The sequence below is a fragment of the Phaseolus vulgaris genome, chromosome 6 (assembly GCF_000499845.2).
Source record: "Phaseolus vulgaris cultivar G19833 chromosome 6, P. vulgaris v2.0, whole genome shotgun sequence".
NCBI classification, from domain to species: domain Eukaryota; kingdom Viridiplantae; phylum Streptophyta; class Magnoliopsida; order Fabales; family Fabaceae; genus Phaseolus; species Phaseolus vulgaris.
This window is the reverse complement of record NC_023754.2, coordinates 20,177,257-20,194,991: the sequence shown is the minus strand read 5'-3', so window position 1 is coordinate 20,194,991 and position 17,735 is coordinate 20,177,257. Positions and strand designations below refer to the sequence as shown.

Sequence of the window (17,735 nt, the reverse complement as noted above, 5' to 3'; positions counted from 1 at the left end):
AAATACAGGCCCACAACTAGCGAGATGGCCCAAACGAAAATGGCCCAACAATAACGGCGCGTCGCATAAACTCCCACGTTCACATTTTCTCTTACGTAACTTCCAAAGAACGCTTAAAGAACGGAGAACAATAACTACCATGTTCAAATCCAAAATCAAGCGAGATTGCAAGATTAACGTTACAAATTATACTTCAATTCTACTAATTAGATAACCATGACTAATTTTTCAGAAACGAAATCAAGGCAAACGATATTCTTAAACGGACTTTAATGAATTGTAACAAACAGATTAGGTTAAAAAATTAACAAAATTAAGGTAATAAAAGAGCATCTTCCATGTATGATGTAACTTAACAACGGCCTACATTTAAACCAGTATCATATTCAGCCATGAAAGCTGACCACAACCGTACAAAATCAGATGCTAGGCCACAACATCAAACTTCACCTAAACTAAAACTATATAAATGATCTTAGCAAAACAAAAACCCAATCTAAACAAAAGAAAAAGAAAATCTATCGGCAAGATTTACAAAAGGCATCATCTATGTGTTCTTAGGAGTAGAGGGCTTTTCAGCAGCACTGGTAGTTTTCTTGGGCAACAAAACCGGGTTAACATTAGGCAACACTCCACCACTGGCAATCGTCACACCTTGAAGCAATTTTCCCAACTCATCATCATTCCTCACCGCAAGAAGCACGTGCCTAGGGATAATCCTGTTCTTCTTGTTGTCACGTGCAGCATTTCCAGCCAACTCCAATACCTGCATTGTGAAATCCACATTGAAATCTTTCGAACAAGAATTAATTAATTTTATAATGAGGTGAACACGAATCGTTGAGTATGTACCTCAGCGGCGAGGTACTCGAGGACGGCGGCAAGGTAGATTGGAGCGCCAGTGCCTAGGCGGCGGGAGTAACGGCCTTTCTTTAAATACCTAGCGACACGGCCGACGGGGAATTGGAGACCGGCCTTTGTGGATTTGGAAACGGCTTTCTTCCTTTCGCCTCTTCTTCCAGCAGCACCTTTGGGAGCGGCTTCCATTGCTGTGTGATCCGATATACCAGCAAAACGGTTCGTTTCAAGGGAACGAGAGAGAGAAAGCTTTTTCTATTTCTTTGAAGTTTCGGAATTCTGGGCACTGGGCCGAGCGAGAGGGAACGCCGTATATATACTGCACGCAAACGACAAATGCTGCCGATTCGGTCTTGCCACGCTGGCGATCCGTGGCTTAAGTTCCCCTGAGGATTTTAAGGCTGCTTTAATTGTATCATTGGGGTTAATTCATCGGACGGTTAATTGTGTTGACACGCTGGCCATCCATGTAGTTTCTCTCGTCCGATCCAACGGCTTTCTCTCGTCCGATCATAGTTTTAGAGATTGTTGATATATATAACTTATGACAATATCTTTATTTAATCTATATATTTAGTGCTGGTGTTTTATTCTTCAATTTATATTAATATTATATCATACATTTTCTGGTTAGCTAAATTGTAACATTTACAAAATTTGCATACGTTTGTAAATTATATTTAAATATAAGTTACCATATTAATAAATATTTAATTTCAATTAAGATACAATTCAAAATATAAACACATGTTTAAGTCCGATTTGGATGATTTCAACTACTTTGTTTTCAAAAAGTTATGCTTTTCCATTAAAAAAGACTTATGCGTGAGTAATTGATATTTAAAAAATTTATTTATTTTTTGAGAAAAATATAAAAATTGTAATATAGAATAATTTTTTAATTTTTTAAATAATTTTTTAAAATTATTATTAAAGTTATATGGTTTTCAAATGAATTATTTTATTGTATTATGTTTTTATGATTGTTAGATATTTATGAATTGTGTGTTTTATTTTATTAAAAATTAAAAAATGGAATATTAAATGATATTGAATTTAACAATAATAAAATTTGTTTTTAAATATTTTGCAATTAGTTACTCTTTTATAATGTTTAATTATTTTTATTGTATCATATTTTTTTAATTATTATTATTATTATTTGCTAATTATGTGATTGATTTTATTAAAAATACAAATTGGTACAGTGATAAATGATAATTTATTGAGTTAGAAAAAAAGTTAAATTTAATTATTAGGATTTGTTTCAATTTTCGGATTTAAAAAATGATATACTTATTTTTAAATATTTTATACCAATTACTTTATTATAGTAATAGATTATTTTATTGTATCATATTTTTTAATTATTATTATTTATTATTATTATTATTATTTTGAATTGTGTATTTGATTTTTATTATAAATTAAAAAAAATTATTAGAGTATTAATTATAATTTATTGAGTTACAACAATGTCATGTTTATTTATTATTTTTAATTGTTAAAGTATATTCTAATATTTGAATTTTAAAAAATAAACAAATATTTTTAAATATCTTTGTATCAATTGTCTTTTTACAACATTTAGTCATTTTAAACCATACTAAGTTAACATAGAGTTGTTTTGCAATATTTTTGCATTAATAAATACTCATATTATAATTTAATCATAGTATATTTACTATTATGAGATCTCGGGGATAAAAAACACAAAGAAAGATAATATCTTAAAAGTGAAATTACGAAAGAAAAAAAATTATAAAAATAAAACAAGGGAACTGAAAACTTCTCAAACTCAACTTTAATATAATAAGATTGGTAAGTCTTTCAAGAGGATTTTTCTTCGTAACTTTTTTTTTTTTTTTATCCACAAATTTTTTCTTATTCTACCCTGATTTAATATATCTTTCATATAAATTACTTAAAAAATAAAAGTAGTTTTTAATTTTTTAAATTAATTTTAAGGGACAGTTTTTATATGCAAATTAACTTCTTTCTATTTTTTTAATTTTTTATTTGAAGCCAACAAGAGAAAGAAAGAAAGAAAGAGGATATTCTCACCCTCATCCGTTTCTTACACCAAATCTCTCGTTAAATAAAATAACATTAACTTTCAATCATTCTCTCCACTCCATTCCAAGCAACTATATTTTTTTGGTAGAACCATCATTGTTTTGTATTTATCACCAAGTAAATCCTAAATCTTAACTGAACATCATCAAAATCCCCAATCTCAAAACCACCAATGGAAGAAGAGAAAAAACTTGAAGAAGAAGAAGAGAAACTCAAACAAGAAGAAAAGAAAAAAGAGTTTTGCTTTTCAATTTCGACCCATCCAAAATTATTTATGTATGTTAAATTTCTATCCGCTAGTATATATAATATTTTTTATGTATCTTTTCTCTACTGAATGTGAATCCACACTTAAAAATTTTGGTATAATTACCTTATTTGTCCCTGCATTAGGGTTAATATTCAATTTAGCACACTGGAAAAAAAATCAATTTGATCCCTATATTTTTAGAATGTATCCAAATTAGTTATTTCGGTTAAGTTGCACCTTACGGCGTCAAGTGTTGCTTATGTGACATAGAGAGATGAGATTAAGAGATGTGAGGTATCAAATGGCATGGATTGAAAGATTATGTTAGTGAAAAATCAATTGGAGGTTAGTATCTTCAAAGCCTTTAGGGTTGCATCTTCTCAATCCACGCCACTTGATACCTCACATCTCTCAATCTCATCTCTCTCTGCCACATGAGCAGCACTTTGACGTCGTAAGGTACGACTTGACGGAAATGACCATTTTGAATACATTTTAAAAAACATAAGAATCAAATTGAATTTTTTAAATACCACTGTACTAAATTGAATATTAATCCTAAATATAGAGACAATTATACCAAAAAAAATTCTTAAGAAGTAATTTTCTTAGTATAACATTCATTGACTATACAACTTTCTTTGATAAAAAATTATATTTTCCCCATTTCATATAGGAAAACTTTTATTTGACACTCCAAACATTAAAAAACACTTGACAACTACTTATAATAATATAATAATTTAGTAAAAAATAAAATAAAAACAATTAAAATATTAATTTAGATGTTAGATGTATGCATTAGATGGTGTCAATATCAACTTCCTTTCATATAAGCATAATGTTGTGATCTCTTTTTTTTACTCATTTATTTTTGTGTATGTCTTGTACCCCGATTCGAATACAATATTTTTACAAGAAAAGTTATCTTTTGACAAAGATGCCATACATAGATACTTCCTTAACAATTCTCATTTTCTTCACAATTTCTCTCTAATTTATGTCATCATACCTTGTCATATTTATAATTGTATCCTTCCACGTGTCATCTATCTACAGTTGTGTAGTGCATTGATGATTTTGGAACAAATATACATTCAATCCCAAACATAATGTTCACAGTAACCATGATTCCAAAGCTTATAAACACACAACAAGATTTCTACTCAATGCAATGAGTGCGAGGAGATTTCATAGACCTTTTAAGCCCATTACACACGTTGTTTACCATCTCCAGAAAGTCCCTCACGATTACAAAGATTTGAAGTGGATTCGACTCTTCGTCATTCACATCCCCATGAAAATACTCGGTTACTTCTTTTACACCACCCATCACTCTATCTTCGTCTCCATGCAACTCTTGCACCTTTCTTTCTGCATAATTAAGAAACCACTTCATAGAAATGACAAAGCTCTTGTTTTTTTCATCTTCATACAACAGCCCTTTAACTAGGTTCTGCATGTTAGCCAACCCATTTGATAGGTTCGACACAGAACTTGCAAGCACGTTTAAGTCAATGGTGGCAGTCTTTTTAACGTTGCATAACTCAGCACTAAGACCAGAGACAAGGTTTAGTCCCATTCTTCTATAATCTTCTTCCTTCTCTTCCTCCGTTCTGTTTTCACTCTTCTGTCCCATGATGCTCTTTGAAGCTTTGGTTCCTTCTGAGCGAACTATCTCCTGAACAAAGAAATGGAGCAAGGTGGTTTTACCATCTGTTCCTTTCACATCAGCCAGCTTCAGAAGGGCATCAAGTTTGAAGGCTCTAGCACCTCCCCTGATTGTCCCCACGTTCATGCGGTTTCCTGTTTTGAGTACTGCTTCGAGCAATTTCAAAAAGAACTTGCTTGACCTTAGTTCCTTGCATGCTTCCTGGTGTCACAAAAAACGCACTCATAAACAAAAACAGAAGAGTGTCAACAATAACTCTTCAACATGATCATGATGTGTCCCCTAGAAATACAAATATTTCATAGTATATACTGAGTCCACTCTGACCTTGCCCTTATCAAGTTATCATTATAAATATATAGTTTCAGTTGAAAGTATGAATGTGTTGTGTTGGAGATCTCACTTAAAATTTTATAATTTATGAGTGGGGATCTTTTAAATAAGAAGTAATACATACATGCCTTCATAGTTTCATGATTCTTAACAAATTTCAAGATTATTTCAATGAACTACTTTAAAAGGGTCTTAATTACTCTGCCGCTACCTCTAGCATTGTGAAAGAGTTACTGATGTGAGTCACTTCATCTTCGAAAGTTTCTCTGTAAAGCATGGCTTCCACTCGTTTAAAGGCAAATGGTATGCTAAGCATTACTCTCACAAAATTTTCAGCGAACCCAAGTTCATTGACACGTCCCTTGTAGTTCAAGAGCTTATCCTCTTCTTCCTTCGTTGGCACCATTTTTACCAGTGCCTCCAGTTGTTGCAAAGACAAACCCTTCCCTGCATTTATTTCACTACTCAATAAGACTTTCCACTTAGCATCATTAATTTTATCTTCAGCATATGGTGTAAATGCAAAGGTGCATGCATGTTGTGTTGGTTGAAACTTTAATGGTCAAAGCATAAATTATTATGCATGTTTGTAAAATAGGATCCTTTACCTAGTATCAGGGCCTCGCATACTTCTGCTGCTGTGATATTTAGAGCCTTAGAGAGTATTGCTATGTTTTGCAACCGTTTTGGCTCAAGTACATGCTCTTTAGGAGACGGGGTTTTACTCTTTGCTTCGTTGTTCTTTATTGAATTTTGTAAATTGTAGCCAAAGAGTGACTCGATCATTACCTCATCCAACCTGATTAAATTTCATCACTTTCTCAAACGATGAAACTAAAAACAGATAGAATGCATTAAATGGTCAATTGGAGGAAGAACTTACTCAAACGAGTTTGTTCGTAGCGTATCCCACACCATGGTTCGATCTGGAGTGGCTCTTACTTTGTCCCAATGAAGTGGTTTGAGTTTTGGCAGTTGTTGAGAAGGTGGGGTTTTGATCACACTGTTAATGTTTTCTTTCAAAAACGGAGGTGGGCTTGGTGGGGGAGGAATGCTAGGTTGAGAAGTTTCACTCCTCTTTTGCTCTTCATGCTTTGGAATGGATGGTGATTGGTTAGATTCTACCTTTGAAGTTGAATTGTGAGAAGAACAAGGAAATTGAGCTGTCGCGGAAATTACATTTGTAGGACAGAGAAACAGTGGTTCTGTTTCAACACATGAATGAAAACTTTCGTAATCTGATGATGAATGACTTTCTTCAGGGACAGTTTTTTCTCCAGAGGAAGCTTTGCCACCATCATATACCAAATCCTCGTGAACAGAGAGAGTTTCCTTGGTGGAAGAACTGCCAGTGCTGGCATTGTCATGTTCTTCTTGACTCAACGCTTTCTTCTCATAAATTGCACGTTTTAGGGAACTATGGCTTGAAGTGATACTTTGTGTCTCACAAGTTTGTTCCAGGTAAAGCAAATCAGGGTCAGAGTTTAAACTCACATTGCTTGATGAATGATGGTACGTACCTCCTGTTCTTCCGTTTTTGCTAAAGAGTGGCATTGTCCTATTGGGTTTCCGTTTCTGATTCCTAAATCTCTTGCAAACACAGACACACCCGAGTGCACAGATTAAGGTAGCAACTCCACCAGATACTACAAGAGCCACCAGTGTTGTTCTATCTGAGCTACCTCTATCTTGTTGTTGAATCTTGCGAAGTGGCATGCTCCTATGTGACTGATAGGAACCAAGGTGCACGTGCAGCTCCGAATTCGGAGCTTCAGCTTCGGTTTTGGATGGCAGAGAAGCTGAGAGGGAGACAAAGTCAGAGTCAAAAACGCCGCAGCATGACCTTCTTGTGTGAAACCTGTTGAGTGACTTGAGTCCAAGCAAAGTTCTGAAGTTTTCAAGTCTAGGAGTTTCCTTGTTTTCGTTCTCATCCACCCCTAAGCTTTTCTTGATTTGATTTTCATTTCCTACTGCACTCCACGCGGCATCCACAGTCAAAATGTTGGCTCTTTGTAACGATAGGAACACCAACAAGGTAATGATGAACCTCATGTTGAGTCTCAAAAAAAGACTCTTTTTTTTTCTGGCAATCAAGAGTTCTGGAGAGATGAATGCACCTTTTCACCCTTTAAAATCTGTTTTTCTTTTTGTTCCATATACCTTCTGAAGGAGGGAAAACAAGACTTGTTATTTGGGTGAAGAAGATCAAGAACTATGTCTTTAATGCTACTCCAAGGAATCGCTGAGCCTGGCAGTTGTTGTTGTATTTTTCCTTCTTAGGGAACTCCAAAACTCTTCTCAGTTATCACCGTAATCAATTCTATCTACCCTATATTCATAACATAATAGTACTGTTAGTGCATAAGAGTGGAAAAATCCTGTTTACTAGGCCACTACCTTGACTTAATGCTTTTGTCTTGTTTTTTAAAGCTATTTTGTCATAAGGTAAATGGGAGCTACTCACTAATGCTCTCGTTTGTCGTGATCAAACACCTCTCCTTTTCTTATTGATAAATTTAGGATCAAAAAGTACAGAATCTGATAATTTGAGTCACCATCGTTGCAGTTGGATAAAGATTTTCAGTGGTTAAAGAGTCACGTAATGCAAACGACGTTGAAGTTGACAGTAGGTCCCGTTTGTTGAACTTGGCTAACTCTCTACGGGTGATTCAACAAGATTTCTCCATCCAAACCCATTAGAGAAGAGATGGGCCACCTGGGGGGACCATAGTCCCAACTTTCTGATGTGAATTTCACTATGTTTCAGAGGGAGACTCCTGTAGACTTTGCAGGTTTTTTAACCCTCATCTTACACCCTCCATTTATTGATGTCAAGTTTATCTTTGTTAGTTTACATTTAGGTTTTGTTCTTACAAAATAGTGTTGTAGAAACGGAACTTTCCTCACTTGCTGTATTCTTCCAGTCTCTGGTCCTCTTGTCCTATTGTTTTTGCTAGAGATACCTGTGATGACACTTCTTTTAAGTCAATTTTAAGGATATGAGTGTTCTAAGTTTTGGATTAGAGTTACATTACTCTTTTCATGAGGAATGACTTCCTATTTATAACTATGATTTTGGAATTTATGGTACTAGTAATAATGCGGTCCAATTAAGTTCAATTTGACTCCTAATCGTGATTTTAGTGTGATTACCGCATGATATTTGTTTAATGATATTGCTAATTAATCTGTAGGATGTGGAATGGAATGACCGAGAGACCGACTAGTCGGATACTTACGTTTACGCGGTTGCTCAGCCTACCGGATGAACATGTTTGATGTTCTGCAGTCTATGTATAAGTTATGTTGATTGGGTGTAAATGTTCGAAATTTTATAAAAAATGCATAGTATACATCATGCATGTTGCTTCTCAAAATTCTCTGGTGCAATTATCTAATGAAATGACAGTATAAATGTCACATTATTATAGGCACTATACTTATCTTTTTAGCATTTGTGAGGTAATTATCAGATGTTCATGGTTGGCAAGCAGAAGCTTGACAGAATTTACATGGATGCATTCACTGTGATTGGCTAAAAAGAACACTTTATTATTAACTGTGTTCTTCCTGTTGGTTTCACAATACATCGAGTGAGGACTTTGCAATTCACATGCTCTTTTTTGGTATTCCTGTTTTTTCATGATGGTATGTAGTCAGCAATTAGAACATTGTTGCCAAATAACTGCAACTTAGTGTAGTCATTCAAAGGATAAAAATAACCTCAAATAACATATGCAAGCAGACAAATAAGCAAAATAAACACAAAAGAATTTAAGTTAATGTACCAAAAACTTTCCAATGCATGTCTAACACTCTCTGGTGTGTATTTATGTTAATTTATCGTTGTATACAGAAATACATTTTATTTTATGTATGAAATCATATATTTATAAGTGATAAATTTTAATATTATATAAAAAGGATATTTAATTTTAAATTATCTTAACAAAATTTGCTTATAAAATATGATTTCTTTTATTTATATACTTAATAAAAAGTGATCTTATCTGAATCTAATCTATAATCTCCCACACAATAATGGTAGAAAGTGAAATTTTTGATTCTGCAGTGTTTGTTTTCTTCGAAAATCACTTTCACTTTGAAGAATGAAAAGTGCGAAAAGGTTTCATGTTCTATATAGGTCGCTATTACATAACATGCTCTCCATCAGAATTAATTATGAAAACATCAAGCACATTGGAGAACGCTTTCAGTACCAAGTTAAATAAATCAATGACACTTGTCAACATCATTGTCTGCAGAAACAATAAATGTATATGGCATCTCATTAAGCAAAGTAATGAAAACAAATAAACTAATTTGATTGTTAATCCAAAAGTTATAATTTACTGTCCAGAACCTGGGGTTATAATATGAAAAAAGTACACTTAATATTTATACTTATCAGCAACCTAATAAGTGATTAAGAACATTTTGAACAGTTTTCTGCCAACCAAAATTAATTTATATATAAATTAGTCATAAATCATTAATTAATTTATATATACTAGTTTGTGTATTCATATCTTCATTATATTAAAAAAATATATATGTATATTTTTTATGGTTTTATAATTTTATTTTTTATATAAATAATTAATTAAAAAAATAAAAAAAAATCATATAATTTAATATATATGTATAATTTTTGTAAATAGTATTAAAAAAATTATGTAGTTTTTATTTTTAAAAGGAGAATATTTTCAAATAAAGAGGAGTTATTCAATTCTTTGCTATTAGATAAATAAATAATTTTATTTATTTATTAGAGGATAAAATTATCTAATTGGGAGAGCAAGAAAAGAAGATTTTGGATGTTTTTCCTTAAAGGTGGCCTCCTCTAGGGTTTCTAACACCTCTTATTCTTCCAATTGGATTACAATTTACTCAATGATGTTTTCTTCTCAATCACTGATATCTAGGGTTGTGTCTCAAGTCTCTTATTTAACCTAATTTGCTTGGGCTTAAGTGACTTCTCGCTTGGACGATAATGGACTCGCCTGGACGAGAAGCACGTGAAAAGGCTCAAAGTTACTAGAGCAACCTCGCTCAAGCGAGAATGAGCTTGCTTGAGCGAGATCCACTGGCGTCTTGGTTTTTTGGGAGTTTAGGGTAGCTTTGGTGACGCTGGTATATTCCAATTTTCCATTTTTAGCTTTGTATATTCTCCTTTTGCCCAATTATCTCTATTATTGCCAAGAATCTTGAAATTAACACAAATTTGGGAATAAATCATTCTTATTTAAATTAAAATCACAAAATATGTAAAAAATAAGTATAATTTCATAAACTAGGGATTATTTTATGCTTATTTTTAGTAATTAATACCCATAAGCGGAATTATTTTATACTTATTTTAGCAATTAATTTCATAAGCGGGGTTATTTAATACTTATTTTAGCAATTAATACCCATAAGTATCTGTATTTTAATATGCAATATTACTAAAATCTGACATTTATCACTTGTTAATCTAAATATTAGATTAGATCAGATATTAGTTTCTTATAACATACTTAATACAAGTCTTCTGGGAGACATTAGTTGATTTTCCATTTGTTGAGTGTCTTTTGATGTATAGATTCACATGTAATTTATATGATTTTAATCATATGTAATCTTTTGTTTGCATATTGCCAAATTTAATGTTTTCTTTTACATACATTTATGTTACGTTGAAGAAATAATTTCAATAGTTTATTGTTATATATGTTGTTTGTATGGTGATCTTTTATGACTATAATATGTACATATACATATGCACATGGAAGTTCTATACAAGCTCTTTATTAAACTTATAATAAAGTATATAGTTTTGTGAGGACTTAAAGAAACTCATATTAATACTAAACATATAAAATTTAGGTATATAATTGAGAAGAAGTAATAACTATTACAATATCTATCTTTATGACAATTTTCCATCCATAGTCCAAGGTGACTGAGGTAGGCATAGGCTGACAAAATACTCATTAGAACATCCTATGACCAATTAACATAAGGTTATGCTTAAAAGTCAACAACATCACCCAAAGATGACTAAGGATTAAAAGGTGCAACTTCTTGAATAAGTTAAGGAGAATTTCAGACGATTAACAAATATAACAAAACGAAACAACCTATCACTACTGGAAAATAATTAAATAAAAACTAGATTTAGATAAAAAAAAAATAATTAATTGTTGTATTGACTAAATTATATATTATTTTAGAGACTAATTTTTTTATATTTAAATTAATTTCTATTATTGATAAATAGTTTTTAAATTATTATCTAATTAGCTAGTAAGGTGTTTACTTCTAATTATTTATATTATAAAGTTGGTAACTAAAATATTTTTAATTAATTAAATATTAATTTAAAAATTATTTATTAATAATATAAACTAATTTATATACCAAAATCTCAAATAATTTCATAATAAATCACAACCCATTACAAATATATAGAGTTTCATAACGATCAAGTGACATTAAACAGCAATGCACTATAAATACTACAAAAGAAGAACATTCCTTTAGTCATTTCTTAACATTTAAAAAACATAAAAAAATATATCTTCAACTATAAATATAATTATAGATTAGTTTGATTTATATAGTTTAAATAGGAATACGCACAGTTGTATATGAGTCGTATCCGGTTGTATATAAATATACGTGGCAGGGTACTATTAGCTTTCGTCATCAAAAAACGTGTATTTTATTTTAGAATGAAATAATGATATATTTATTGATAATTCTATTTTTTTCTACAACTACAATACAATCTCAATATTGTTATTTTAATATTTTTTATATAATTTAATTACAAATTTATTCTTTATTATATATTTATATTTAAATCTAAATCAATGACATTAAAAGTTATATACCATTGTCATACTTCAAACTTTCATTTCTTTAGAATGTGCATTGTTATTCAAAAAGTGGTAGGTTTTGATTTATGACAAGAAAACATCTGCGCTTCCATAATTCGACTTTTTCGCCAAAATCACACAGAAGAATACAAAAAAAATAAAATAAAATAAACAGAAGTATTCTAGAACGTAGATACGAGAGCTGCTTAGGCTTTTCTTTTTGTCTACTAGCAATAAGAAAAATAAATATGTGCTTCTATAATTCAAATTTTGATCCATAGAAGAAGTCCGAATATGTTATCTCTATTTAATTTTGTTGGGATAGTTGTTGAAAGTTATTTATGTTAAGTTGATCCAATGAGAACGATTCATAATATTGTTTTCCAACAATAATTATTCTGGTCAAGAGCATGTTTGGTGTAATAAATAAACTCACCTTCATTATGCAGAGATGAAAACTAAAAAAACTTTAACACGAATTCAATTTTTGTTGCTTATACAAATACTAATGCTAGCATACCAACTCTTTCAGGGATGTTAGAACAATCTTGGTATTGTTCTCGATACCTGCGTTGAAACATGTTCGTCGTTTTCTGTTCAAAATTTACCAATCAATATATGGTACAATTAATCTAAAACATTCCGTACAAGTCAGTTATTTGTGGAAACCTAGTTCTTGTGTCTTTCCTAACTAGGCATGTGTTATGTTTATGGATGAACACCTACACATTCCATTCTCTTCTTCTCTTCCGTAACCAACACTTGCTCCTTCTCTATTTTCCATGGTCTTAGATAACTCTTTGACATTTTCTTTTCGACAAGTTCAGTTTAACTCGTTTCAATTTCATCCACTTTCACATGTGTCTGCAAATGTTTGCTGCATAGACTAATTCAATTAAGAAAATGTTAAATTTTTGACAAATTACTATTCACTTTTAGTTCTGCATCAAATATGAGTGTCTTTTTCGTGGTGTTGTGGTGGATAATACGGTTTGTTGTTTTTGTAAGGAGAAAAATGAGATTATAACTCATTTTATTAAGGAAATAATAATTATAAAATTATATGCAATTAATTTAATAATTATAGAATCTCATGATTAGTATCCTATCTAATTAGATTGTAATTTGGGAGAGAGAAACTCCCTATGTATTTCCTATACCTGAGTGATGTAATATACACATAATAAGAAACATCTTTTCTTCTTATCATTTTTATCATTTTCTTATATGCTATCAGAGCACCGATCTTTGTACCCTGACAGCCTCTCCATTTTTATCCCCTAAATAAAAAATCATGTCTGGCAAAGAAGGCACCAGTAACAAGTCCGATAGAAACCTCGTACAACACTTCAGTGCCGAACAAATTCAACCATTGGCAAGGGCTATTTACTTGCTCAACAATAACGATTGACACGTTTGTTAGCTCTGCAGGTCTGCTTGCCCATAACTCCTCTTCTAATTCTGCTTTTACGAAACCATGGATTTTGGATAGCGGAGCAACCCATCACATTGCATCTGATTCACAATTTTTCACACACACTTCATCATCATTTATTTCAAATGTTAATCTGCCCACAAGCTCAACTGCGCCCATCTCATCTACAGGCACAATTAAATTCAATGACAAAATCACTCTCAAAGATGTTCTTTGTGTTCCTTCTTTTAATTTAAATCTCATGTCCATTAGTAAGATAACCCGTTCATTGTTGTATCGTTTTTACTCCACATGGTTGCGTTTTACAGGACTTGGCTACGGGGAGGATGATTGGCTCGGGTAAACAACACGCAGGCTTATACTACATGTCCCCTCTTCCAAACCAAGCCCACGCATCTCAAATATCGACCGATCCTAACTTATGGCACAAGCGCCTTGGACATCCTTCTCCAGCGTGTCTACAACTTGTATCTTCCCTACTACATATCCCTATCAGTAAAAATCTCATTCCCATTCATAATCATTGTAGTATTTGTCCCAAAGCTAAAATCTCATTCTCCATTTAATCTATTGCATTGTGACATTTGGGGTCCTCATAAAACCCCAACTCATTTTGGAAAACGTTTTTTTCTCACTATAGTCGATGACTATACTATATGTACTTGGTTATTTCTTATGAATCACAAATTTGAAACCCAACATCTCTTAGAGTCATTCATTACATTTGCACAAAATCAATTTCAGGCATCTATTAAAACCATCCGCGTTGACAACAGACTGGAATTTATTTCAATGTATGATTTTTTTCTCAAAAAAGGTATTGAATGTCAACGCACTTGCGTTTACACGGTAGTAGAACGCAAACATAGACATGTTTTAAACACAGCACGAGCCCTCCTATTTCAGTCCAATTTACCATTAGAATTTTGGGGAGAATGCGTTTTAACCGCCACATATATCATTAATCGCTTGCCATCACCAAAAAATAAATCACCTTTTGAGTTACTATATAATCAACCACCTTCACTTTCTCACCTAAAAACTTTTGGTTGCCTTTGTTACGCAACTGTTGTTTCACCTAAGCAAAAATTTGATTCGCGTGCCCGACAATGCATCTTCATTGGTTATCCTCACAGTCAAAAGGCATACAAATTATTTGATATAGATGCAGACACTTTTTTTACAAGTCGGGATGTCATCTTCCATGAAAGTGTTTTCCCATTCTGCCAACAGTCACAGACACAATCCTCACCTCCATTACAAGGTATTTTGCCTACTATTGACATTGACTTACCCACTCCTGTCCAACATTCACTCGATCAACCTTCTTCTCTTACTCATCACAATGCACTTGAACCTCCATCAAACCAACCTTTTTCTCCTACTCGTCACAATACACCTGAACCTCCATCAAACCAACCCTCTTCTCGTTTTTTTTTTTTTTTTTTTTTTTTTTTTTTTTTTTATTATCAGCAAACCAACCCTCTTCTCGTACTCGTCACAATGCACCTGAACCTCCATCAAACCAACCTTCTTCTCCTACTCGTCAAAATACACCTGAACCTCCAGTAGACCAACCTTCTTCTCCCATGCCAAGAAGTTTAGCACCCATTACCAAACCTTCTCCAACCGACCTTCCTGTTCGACGATCCAGTCGCACATCAACCCAACCTTCCTGGCTTCAAGACTACGTAACGGGATCCCAAGCCAATCATTCGACCACTGCCCAAGACCGACCGAATGGAACTATGCATCATTTTCTTTCTAATTCACGATTTTCTTCTACACATAGTGCATATCTTGCTAACATCACAGCCACCAAAGAACCTCACACTTATGCTCAAGCTATCCTTGATCCAAATTGGCAAAAAGCAATGGACGAAGAGCTTTCCGCCTTGCAGCTAAATCAAACGTGGACCTTGACATCGTTACCCGCTGGACAGAAACCCATCGGATGCAAATGGGTCTATAAAATAAAGTACAACTCAGATGGTAGCGTCGACAGATATAAGGCGCGCCTTGTCGCAAAGGGGTACACTCAGATTGAAGGTGTCGACTATTCTGAAACTTTTTCACCAACAGCAAAATTAACAACTTTGAGGTGTCTCCTCACCATTGCAGCAGCCAGAAATTGGTTTACTCACCAGCTAGATGTGCAAAATGCCTTCTTACATGGCACATTGCATGAAATCATTTACATGGACTTGCCACCCGGACATCATCGACAGGGGAGAACATTGTATGTCGACTCAACAAATCCCTTTATGGTCTCAAACAAGCATCTCGAACATGGTTTTCAACATTTTCTCATGTGATTAAATCGGTAGGATTTCAACCGTCCAAGACAGATTACTCTCTATTCACAAGACAAAATAACTCATCATTTATTGCCCTTTTGATTTATGTGGATGATATTCTTCTGACAGGAAATGATTTGACAGAAATTCAGCGTGTTAAAGATTGTTTATTACAACAATTTCGCATTAAAGATCTTGGAGACCTAAAATATTTTCTAGGGATTGAATTTTCCCGTTCCAAAGCTGATATTTACATGTCCCAAAGAAAATATGCGCTTGATATTTTGCAGGATACGAGACTCACAGGTGCTCGTCCAGACAAATTTCCAATGGAACAATACCTAAAACTCACACCAGACGATGGAGAGTTATTAAAGGATCCAGTCAAATACAGGCGACTCGTGGGACGACTGATATACCTCACGGTTACTCGGCCTGACATAGCATTTTCGGTTCGGACCCTAAGTCAATATATACAGGATCCACGGAAACCTCATTGGGATGCCGCAATTAGAGTCCTAAAGTACATCAAAGGATCACCAGGACAAGGATTGTTATTGCCATCCGAAAACAATCTGACATTGACAGCTTATTGCGACTCAGACTGGGGAGGTTGTCAGACAACTCGGAGATCTGGATATTGCATTTTTCTTGGTTCATCTATTATCTCATGGAAGTCAAAAAAACAGACAAACGTATCAAGATCATCAGCGGACCGCGCAATGGCCAATACTTGTTTGGAGATAGTTTGGTTGCGATATCTGTTGCAGGATTTAAAGGTGTCATGTAACTTGCCAGCTCAACTTTTTCTGTGACAATCAAGCGACATTACATATAGCAGCAAACCCAGTATTTCATGAACGCACAAAACACATTGAGATAGACTGCCACATTGTGCGCGAAAAATTACAAGCTGGGATAATCAGTCCTTCATATGTACCGACACAGTATCAGCTCACAGATATTTTTACGAAGGCATTGGGCAAGGAACGATTTTTGACGCTACGACACAAGTTGGGGGTTCTTGATCTTCACCTACCAACTTGAGGGGGAGTATTAAGGAAATAATAATTATAAAATTATATGCAATATTTGACGATATTGTACCTAATTATATGCAATTAATTTAATAATTATAGAATCTCAGGATTAGTATCCTACCTAATTAGATTGTAATTTGGGAGAGAGAAACTCCCTATATATTTCCTATACACGAGTGATGTAATATACACATAAGAGAATAAGAAACATCTTTTCTTCTTACCATTTTTTATCATTTTCTTATACATTTGTTTTTTTGAATGTATATTTGTTTGACTAGTGTGAAATCTTTGTTATGTTTGGGTAGGGGTGAAGTCGGCCGATCATCTTGAGTATGTTTTACATTTTTTGCATTTTAATTTAATTGGCGTTACTGCTGTTGTTGTCAACCTAGCTTTTGAAAATATTTAGATTGCTTTGGGTAGTAAGTTTTGACGTCATATGAATAAGCATATTTTCAAAAGATAAGTGATTGATCATTTTGAAATTTTCTCTTTGGTTAAAGTGAAAGTATGATTTTGAGTTACTTCTAAAGTTCCTTCTGCTTGTTTTTCCTTTTTTAATTGGTATCTTGATCCATTGATTTGTATGTGTTTTATTAAAAACATGTGATTAGTGTGGTAGGTTGAATTGGTGATTCTTTTTGTTGTTTGTGAGAGATGGTTGTTATTTGGACTGTTATGGGCATTCAGTTCAAGATGTATAAGGATTGAATCAGTTCTGAAGTAATTCATATTTTTTTTTACTATAAAAAATGAGTTTTTTTTGTTGGAAAATAAGAAATATTAATCTTATAAAAATTGTTGTGATAATAATAAAAATGAATAAAATACTAAGTTGATTATCTAAGGATACTAAAAGTGAGAAGGCTAAAGTTGAAAAGCGATCAAAGTATACCGACAAAGTTTCT

General features: G+C 33.0%; 2 protein-coding genes across 2 annotated transcripts; both read right to left on the bottom strand.

Annotated features, from left to right (window-relative positions):
* Positions 1-319: 319 nt before the first annotated feature.
* LOC137831683 (probable histone H2A.4) lies at positions 320-1,190 on the bottom strand. Its single transcript, XM_068639460.1, has 2 exons — positions 853-1,190; positions 320-766 (listed from the first exon to the last, which is right to left on the bottom strand). Exons 1-2 carry the CDS (start codon positions 1,045-1,047, stop codon positions 548-550), a joined length of 414 nt encoding a protein of 137 aa, XP_068495561.1. The 5' UTR covers positions 1,048-1,190; the 3' UTR covers positions 320-547.
* Positions 1,191-4,259: 3,069 nt separating this feature from the next.
* On the bottom strand, positions 4,260-7,568 carry LOC137831680 (formin-like protein 11). Its single transcript, XM_068639456.1, has 4 exons — positions 6,073-7,568; positions 5,798-5,988; positions 5,401-5,636; positions 4,260-5,057 (listed from the first exon to the last, which is right to left on the bottom strand). The coding sequence occupies exons 1-4, from the start codon at positions 7,239-7,241 to the stop codon at positions 4,347-4,349; spliced, it is 2,307 nt and encodes a 768-aa protein (XP_068495557.1). The 5' UTR covers positions 7,242-7,568; the 3' UTR covers positions 4,260-4,346.
* Between the last annotated feature and the right edge of the window lie 10,167 nt (positions 7,569-17,735).